Source organism: Sinocyclocheilus anshuiensis, unplaced genomic scaffold, assembly GCF_001515605.1.
Source record: "Sinocyclocheilus anshuiensis isolate Anshui unplaced genomic scaffold, SAMN03320099.WGS_v1.1 scaffold816, whole genome shotgun sequence".
NCBI lineage: Eukaryota > Metazoa > Chordata > Actinopteri > Cypriniformes > Cyprinidae > Sinocyclocheilus > Sinocyclocheilus anshuiensis.
In genome coordinates this window covers 1,551,579-1,561,285 of record NW_015554154.1, presented here as the reverse complement: position 1 = coordinate 1,561,285, position 9,707 = coordinate 1,551,579, and the positions used below count along the sequence as shown (strand labels likewise).

Sequence of the window (9,707 nt, the reverse complement as noted above, 5' to 3'; positions counted from 1 at the left end):
CTACGAGCACCTTTTCCCCATTTTTATCACAGAATAAGGCAGGAAATTTATAGTTTCTATAGGCTACTAAATTATATGTCAATCAGTACTGCATTATTCATAAAGTTTATTTATTACCTGGAGATAACTTGAAAAACACACATAAACCGTATATTTTCGCAATCGTGTGTTTATTGTCTTCACGTTTTTTTCTGCTTTTTATTCAGCTCAGCTACAGCGATAGCCTGATGATTTTGTCCATATTAGCGTTTCCTGCACGTCATAAGTCATTCCTTCTATGAGTCTGTTTTGGACTTTCTGCTGAGAGCGCCCTCCGGCTTCGAGTATGAATTAAACATGCACTGCATGAGAGTGTTGAGCACTCCAGATATTCACTTCTCCTCATTTTGGATACGAATAAAACGTCAGGTCATGCATAGACTATCGATACTGTCTCTTTGAATTTAAATTTGAATTTAAATCTAGAAACCTCTACGTGAACACACCTGCCCGAATAAAGTGCGGGGGACGAAATTACATTTCATTCAAATTAAATATTAAAAATGAAGCTAACGTTCTACACACAGCAATATAAACATTGAGCACCTGCCCCTCCAAAGGTCTCTGCACGGCCCTGCTACAGACCTTGGCATTTCTCATTTGTTTTTTAATGGGCTTGTCAGTAAAACTCATAAAAACTACAGAAAAGTAATTTAAATTTGGTTTGGAGAAGGTTTATTTATTTTTTTAGAAAAACATAAAAATAAACTGCTTTAATGTATTCTTGGTACAACACAGGGTAAACCATTTATGGTATGAAACAATAAAAATAAAGGTGATGAAATTTACAGAAAATAATAATCTGATGCTATACGGTGAGTAGGAAGATAACTGGGCTCAGGCACAGCCGAGTCATTGTATAACAGTGTGATTCATTATCCATTCAGATTGTCTTCTGAGCTACAGCATTTTTTCGTTTCAGTCTGCTATTGCTTTGAATGAAACTTACAATCTGAAATGGCTGAAACAGTCGCCATCAGTAACAGATCTGAAGAATTAATCAGTCACAGTATATGGGAGCTGATTTATAGTACGACTTGCAGCTTGCAACCAACGCAGCGCCACACAAGCAATCAGCTAATTCTGAGGTTACTGAATTTGTAATGCAGTTCTGAACCATCACGTTTCTATAGGTTTAAAAAAAACAAACACTTTTCTGCTGGCTTATCCGTGTCATTTATATTGCTTCATTTCTTTCACATGATAATTACCACCACAGAGACACACATATCAGGATCTTGCTGTAGGTGTTCTCATCTGTGCCATCGTTGGTATTGTTGCATACTTTTTTCTAGTTTTACTAGACTACTCTATGAAGCTACACACAAGCGACACACACAGTAGATAAAAGATTTACATAGAAACACTATGTTCCTTTCTAGGCTTTTTAACCCCCAAATATGATTCATAGGATATTTGCATTTGCTGCAGGCCTTACATTTCGAGAGTACCAATGAGTTCCAGTTATGTTTTATTTTATTTATTTATTTTTTTACCAAAAATATTTAAATGAGCATAGAGCTGTGATTATGTCCATAGACCTTTGTGTCTTATATTTACCATCAGTTTGTAATTTAAATTGAATTACTCTGCTACTAGTCTTATGGCCTTAACAATACAACTCTTTACTATTGAATGTGTCTCATGAAGGCAACAGAAAAGTAATAGAAAAGTAACATATTTTGGTTTAAGCTGAAAATGCATTTACCAATTCAACCATTGTGAGTCTATGCCTTTAGATAAGATCATTTCATAACCACACAGCTGGTAAACCAATAAATTCATCATCACCTACAGAAGATATTTGTCACATTTTCATTTTGATAATTAAGGTTGTGCAAGTGGACGAATGAGGTCTCTAAAATTATGCATGAATGCATAATGTTGCATGGGAAAATAATTGAACAAATTATAGATTATTCCTTTCAGAAATAGTTTAAACTTTCAAACATTTCACATTGCTTTGTCTTTCTGGAGCACTTTCTTTACCCTCTTCAGAACTTTCTTTACCCTCAGAAGGCCACCATCTACCACTAAATATCAGTGTTCATTTGTATAGGATAGCAATAGGAAGTATAGTTATTCTTTTCACTCTGGGTTAATACAGTAGTTAAAGGTTATGTGGGAAATTTGTGATGACCCATACCTTAGTGTTAACATTTATACAAATGTATTCTCTGTAATACTTTACCTTGAGGTTGAACTCATTAATCCATTAGGTATCATGAACTAAAAATGAGCAACGATTTCCACTGCATTTACTAATGTAAGTTAATTTATGTATTATCTATTATTCATTGTTAATTTGTTTGTTCATTAATCTTAATTTACCCATACTGTATATTGAAAGGTTAGAGATGTTAAATTAACATTAGCCAAGATGAATGAATGATTATTCATTGTTAGTTTATCATACCTAATGTTAACAAATTAAACCTAGTTATAAAGTGTTAATAAATTCACATCAAAACATTACTGAAGCTCCACTAAAAGAGAGAACCCTGTCAGTGGCTTTAATCCATACTATCGACAAACAGACCTGTTTTAGTATGGTATGGATCAAATATACACCCTATACCAACATTTTACACTTACAAAATTCATCCAAAAAAACTCATGCTCAAGCTTACATCCGACATTAGAGGGTTAGTTCACCCGAAAAGGTCAAGGTCATTTAAGACAATTCTGATGAAAATTCTGTCATCATTTACTCAACCTCATATTGTTTAAAATCTATAAGACTTTGGTTACTCTTCAAAACACAAATTACGGTATGTTTAATGTCTTTAAGTCCTTTTTGGATCTTCTAAGTTTTGGTTACCTGGACATACAGTGGAGGGACAGAAACCTCTCAGGTTTTATTTAAATATGTGTTTTGCAGATTAACTAAAGTATTATGTGGGAGTGTAAAAGATGATAAAATTTTCATTTTTGGGGTGAACTATCCCTTTATTGGCTGTCCTGGCCCCTGTCTATTTTCTGACCAATAAAGGCATCTTTGTCTTTGATTGCAGTATGAGGTCTTGCTCGTCACAGTCTGGGTGAACATTCTTTGAGTGTAGATATTATATTTAAATGGTAGACACATTACAATTGGGTGACGGCAGCATTTAAAGAGCTATACATACCTTTTTTTTACCCTACTATAAAGTAGTGCTGCAGAGAACAATTTCACAATAACTAGAGCTGAAACATACACAGTTTTCTCGTCTTGGCATGGTATTAGGAAGTCCAAGGCTTTGGCTATGTAGATAATAGTCATTTCATTTTGATTTCATGGTACCATTATATTAATGCTCAGAATGTCTCGCTCGTAGACTACAGACTACTCTCTGAGGAGACAGAGAGGGGTGATTCCACGCTCATTTATTAATGAGATGCCCACCCATCCAGCGCAACTTGCAGGCCAGCCAGCGCCTAAGGGGGCAAAAGTATTCATAGTGGAACTGCTGGAATTCGGGTGTCCTTCGGATGTCCCTAAGAAAGGCCAAGTCCAGCTCAGACTCTGTTAGCACAATAAGAAGTAGAAGGAGGGCAAAGAGCAGAGCCAGGGTCACTAAGAAAAGACGTGCCAAACTACTGATGACCTGATTCACCCCTTCTTCTGGGCCATGTTGGGTTGGCCTAGTCTTCTCCAGTTGAGAACGTTTCCCTTTGGGTTTAACTCCCTGTGGCCTTTCCTGTTTTTGAGTACACAGTTCTGTTCCTCCTTCCTCTTGATTCCTGCGGGGGCCGTTTGTGTGGCGAACCTGAGCCAGGTCTGAGGGGTCGTTGGACACCGGTGTGGGAAGCACACTGTCAGAGGGACTGTAAGAGTCCTCGGAAAATTCAGCTGTTCCGTGTCCTCCCTCGGCTCCATTTCCGTAGGAGCGTAGGAATGAGTTCCCATTGGAGACCGACCGGACTGGCGTGGAATGGCCACTGTCGCGCAAGGACTCCAGACCTGAAATACAGTGAGGATGTTCAGTGGTTGTGTTTCATGTTGATGTGCTTTCAGGTTTCTGTGCCATTCATAATTTGAATCAAGGTAGCAAACAGGATGCAGAACTGCAATTATACATTTGATGTAAGAAACTGCAATAGTTGTCATTTTTAGCTAGAAAAGGGCTTTGACAAGAATGAAGTCTTGACAAAATGTTGTCTAAAAGTAAAAGAGTTGATCATTTTAATGGTCTTATATGAACCGATTTCACATAAATGCTGTTCTTTTGAACTTTCTATTTTTCAGTAAATCCTGAAAATATATCACGGTTTCAACAAAAATGTAAAACTTTATGTATTTATTTATTTATTTGTTTGTTTATTTATTTATTTTTAATTTATTCTTTTTTTTTATTTTTTATTCCTTTCACTTTTTCTTTCTCTCTTTCTTTCTTTCTTTCTTTCTCTTTTTCTTTCTTTCTTTTTCTTTCACTCTTTCTTTCTCTCTCTCTCTCTCTCGCTTTTTTTCTTTCGTTGAGCAACAAATCAGCATACTGTATTAAATCAGAAGACTGAGTATTTCCCTCTCAGGAATACATTACATTTTAAAATACAGAAAACAGTTATGTTGAATAGTAATAATTTTTCAGAATATTACTGGATTTTTGATCAAATAAATGCAGCCTTGGTTAGCAATATTGACCAGGATGGAGGAACACTTAATTTCTAGAATGCTATAACCGGTTACATTTCAGTAATTCAGAATACTACACTTCCTTTAAATACCAATTCAACTTCCTATGTGGTGTAGCCAGTTCTTTTCAAATTCCAACTGATGAATTAAAAGGGAGCCAATTAATACATTCAGAATTTTGCCCAACTCTAATGTATTATACTGATTTCATAAACGTACTGCAACACTGGTCTATATAATGCTCAAAAGTATTAAAATAGATCATTAAATTAAAAGTTGTACATTGGTATGGCAAGATAAATGTGTGGCAAATCTACTTCAGCACATTAGTATCCAAGCTTTCTCCATATACAGTATCTCACAAAAGTGAGTACACCCCTGACATTTTTGTAAATATTTTATTATATCTTTTCATGTGACAACACTGAAGAAATGACACTTTGCTACAATGTAAAGTAGTGAGTGGACAGGATGAACTTCCAGTGACCAGTATGAGAGAGTGAGAGCGATAACACCAAATTTAACACACCTGCTCCCCATTCACACCTGAGACCTTGTAACACTAATGAGTCACATGACACCGGGGAGAGAAAATGGCTAATTGGGCCCAATTTGGACATTTTCACTTAGGGGTGTACTCACTTTTGTGGCCAGCGGTTTAGACATTAATGGCTGTGTGTTGAGTTATTTTGAGGGGACAGCAAATTTACACTGTTATACAAGCTGTACACTCACTACTTTACATTGTAGCAAAGTGTCATTTCTTCAGTGTTGTCACATGAAAATATATAATAAAATATTTACAAAAATGTGAGGGGTGTACTCACTTCTGTGAGATACTGTAATTGATATGCCCAACTTGCAGAAATTTTCAGAAAGTTTGCTGAGCTAGACGCAAGAAAAGTAATTAATACTACCCGGAGTCAAATGTCCCAACCAAATATAGCTGAAAAATAACCAAATAGCAGCTTGCAAATTCCAACAAATTGGTTAAACTTTGTTGCAACAAGTTCTCATGTATTTAATAACAGCAAGCCTTGTGATGTCAATGATACATATTAACATTTATTCACAAGCAATAAAGCAAGAAAATGTTATTGCGAAAGGAGAAATAAAAATTTTGATATGTACTGATGAATTTAACTATGATGTAAATATAATAAGTGTATATATAGATCTAATTAACCACAAGACAACACAGGAAAATATAGCTCCACCCACGATCCATAAAAGCTACACACAATCCATGCTAACAATGGTCACACTCTAATCCGCTATATATGTGCACATTCAAATGCAGTCACACTAAAATAAGTTGAACGACCAGCTGTTACAAACGACCAGGAACTTTACCTCCAGTGCTGGTGGGTTGAACACCAAGTCTAGATGAAGCTCCAGAGGAAGTGGAGGAGCTGGGCAAGGATGGGAACAGAGGCATAGCCCCCAGAGCTTTCCCTAATAGCCTAGGTCCCATCGTCAACACCCGTACCTTCACATCCCGGTAACAGTGGTTGATCATCCGCAGGTGAACGTTCACCTTTGTCTTAATCCGTATGAGACACTTCACCATGGTTTCAGAATGTAGTCGCTAACGTGTGTGATGTTCTCAGCCCTGCGTAAGTGTATCACCACTAGACCCTTTGCCTCCCTCTATCCTCCTGAACAAAAACGACATAACACAATGTTGTGTGTGTGTTTGTAAAAGTGAGTGTGAGAAAGCGAGAACACCTTAAAGCCCTAAAGCTCCGTGAGTCCCTGTATGGCCAAAAGCCCAGCTGCCCAGCTGCCCTGCATGCTCCAACCCCCTCAAACCCATTATGGGCTGTAACAAAGGAGCACATACACAACACACACTCATTCTGACACAAACCACATGACATACATGGACAGGCTCTCTATTTATAGACTGTGTAATAATAGCACTGTTGATTCTTATACTTGGACAAGTTTGTCAGTCCTCATTGTCTCTGTATTTTCTTGTGTATGACACAAATTGTCAGCCCACATGTAGGGCATGTGAAGCCTTGTATTTTCTGTCAGCATTTACTTTGTACTTTAATATAGTAAATGATTGTGAATAAACCGGTACATGTTATTGCAAGCACTTTGTGTCTGTTGTACTTTAGAAGTAGACTTTCTGTACAGAGCATAGAATAAAACTAACTTCAAACTCAAAATATAAACCACTTATACAGTACCCTCACACGCAAACACAACCGTGATGGCAGTTGGCAGTGTCAGTAAAGTGACTGGAACAGGTGAACGTCTGGTCACATTGTGCACAATGAGGGCAGCTCTCGTGTTACACAGAGCAACAGAGAGAGATGGAGTGTAGTGTATCCTATCCCTGTCAAGAGCACTCTTTTGTTAAGTGTAATCTTTGGGGTCAGTAAGATTTTTTAAAATAAATTAATATTTTTATTCAGCAAGAAAGCAATTGCTTTCTACTTAAATATTAAACAGCACTGTTTTCGCCATTTATAATAAGAACATTTCTTGAGCTGCAAATCAGCATAGAATGATTTCTAAAAGACCATGGGACACTAAATACTGGAGCAATGGGTGCTGAAAATTCAGCTTTATCGCAGGAATAAACTGCATTTCAATTTCAATATTAAAAAAAGAAAAGAGTTATTTTAAATTGTAATAACATTTCACAGTATTACCATTTTTGCTGTTTTTTTATCAAATAAATAAGAGCATAAGAGATTTCTTTCAAGAATATAAAGAAATCTAAGCAACCCCAACCTTTTCAACAGTAGTCTGTGTAATTGTGTGTGTGATAAATTATATATTTAAAAAAAAAAAAGAAGAAAACACTTCACCCTGAATTGTAATTTCACAACTGCATTGTAAATTGTAATTTATTATTATTATTTTTTTTTTAATCTATTATTAAAATATTGGCAACAAGGGTCAGGCATTAAAAACCTACTGCAAGTTATATTCCAGTAAGGACACAATAATGAATCCAAGTGGAAAGATAAAACAACCCAAAAATCTATGGAATGTTTTTATTATATAGTCACCCCATGAAAGGGAAAAAAAACGTTATACCACAAGATGGCAGCATTTCAGTGCCTATGGACTAACATCTTTTGCCTTGAGTTGCATTGAATTCCGAAGACACAGAATGCACTAACTTTGATTTTCTAGTCACAAATCTGCTTGCTACCTCCATTCGAATTCAGTTTAGTTTTTGTTCTTAGAAAGGAGCAGTATATGCTAAAGTTGGTGTGTTTGTGTGTGCACAGGTTTGACTATAGGCTACTTGTGAGGTCCAACAGTCCTCACTATTCAAAAATATTCTCACTAACCCAGGTGAAACAAAGTGCACTTCCATAATATACTTTAAGTGCTCTATTTTCACGCACTAATTTTGTACTTAATATACTAAAAATTATTCTTTAGTACTTCTTAAGATAAACTTAAGATAATCTGAGTGTACTCAACTGTGCTATTTTGGGACACCATGAATATGAACTAAAATGCACTTTTAACATACCATTTCTCTGTATTTAAAAAATGTATTTAGTTACCCCTTGTAGTACACTTGAACCATCTTTCATACACTAGTACGCTCAAGTGTACAAGTGGTGACTAAATACATTTTTAAATACAAAGAGAGTATGTTAAAAGCACATTTTAGTTCATATTCATGGTGTCAAATATTTTTTTAAACTCCAGAAATTTTTTTTTTATGTATTTAGCTACCACTTGTACACTTGAGTGTACTAGTGTATGAAAGATGGGCTCAAGTGTACTACAAGTGGTAACTACGGTAAATATTTTTTTTTAAATACAGAGATAGTATGTTAAAAGCATTTTAGTTTATATTCATGGTGTCCAAAATAGCACAGTTGAGTACACTTAGATGATCTTAAGTTTATCTTAAGAAGTACTAAAGAATCATTTTTAGTATATCAAGTACAAAATTAGTGCGCAAAAATAGAGCCTCAAACAGCGCACATTTATCCATGTGTGAACATTAAGCAGCAAAACTGATGACACACCAGTCAGAATCTTAGGATGATATAAAAAGGAGCACAAGTGATTATGAGTTTTGGAAAATTAATCCTGGTAGTGGGAAACAAAGAGGAATAGGAGGGGAAAATAAAAATGAAGGGGATGAGGTCAAAGGATATTTGTTCCTGATGAAATACAAAGCACTATAGTTGACCATGTTCTTCTGCATGGACTGACCAGGGGGAAGTTGGCCTACAGGCTCATCTACAAGGTTTCAATACTACTTACACATACAATATGATTACAGTACATAGCAGCAGTACTTCAGATGAGAGAACTTTCATTATTCTATGTACAGTAAATACTGTAGTACATGTTGTGCACCCTCAAACTCCTTACTGTTGAATCATTTGTAGCCAAGTATGTACTGTATTCGTGCAGAACTGTCTAGGGGAGGCAGAGAAGTCTTTTGTCAGAAGACTTAGAAACTGCTATAACAAATAAGGATACTACCAATACTGTAATGCAAATTGGCAGAGGATGCTGAATGAATGAATGAATTTAATTATGTATTTATTTATTCATTCATTCATTATTTATTTATTTCAGTAAAGTAACTGACAGTATATTACAATGTGTGTTTACTGTATATTCAGTTGTTTGGTCTGAACTTTTCTCTTGTAGTGCTTTTCATTTACTGTAAGATCTCTTTATAGTGGTGTAATGACAGTAAACATTTCTTAAAGTTTATTGCTGAATTTTACTGTATCTGCACCCCTCTATTTATGTTGTATACTGTAACAGTCATTGACTAGCAAAATGATTCCTATTTCCCAAAAGGAGGTTTTTGTAACAGCATTTTGAATTGATCTCACTGGTGTTCTCTAGGCCGTGAAGTAGTGTTTGTATTTGACAGGTCTGTGTGTCATCTGAGGCCAAAGTTTGAGTCTGACAAAAGAGAACATGTTTTTGACTAAACTATTTGATTTTCACAAGTTGGTGTGTAGTTTTGAGTTTGTGTTTATAGTTGTGAGAAAATTGTGAATTGTTTCATGAATTGTGTGTTAGCAATCGAGAAAAACTGTAA

The 9,707-nt window shown here is 35.7% G+C and overlaps 1 protein-coding gene across 1 annotated transcript in view; it reads right to left on the bottom strand.

The window, feature by feature from the left end:
• Nucleotides 1-2,878: 2,878 nt before the first annotated feature.
• LOC107670731 (FERM domain-containing protein 5-like) overlaps nucleotides 2,879-9,707 on the bottom strand; it is a 27,262-nt gene continuing 20,433 nt past the window's right edge. The window contains exon 14 of the mRNA XM_016463448.1: nucleotides 2,879-3,982. Coding sequence (XP_016318934.1) covers nucleotides 3,402-3,982 — 581 coding nt within the window. The 3' untranslated portion in view covers nucleotides 2,879-3,401. The remainder of the gene's footprint in view (nucleotides 3,983-9,707) is intronic.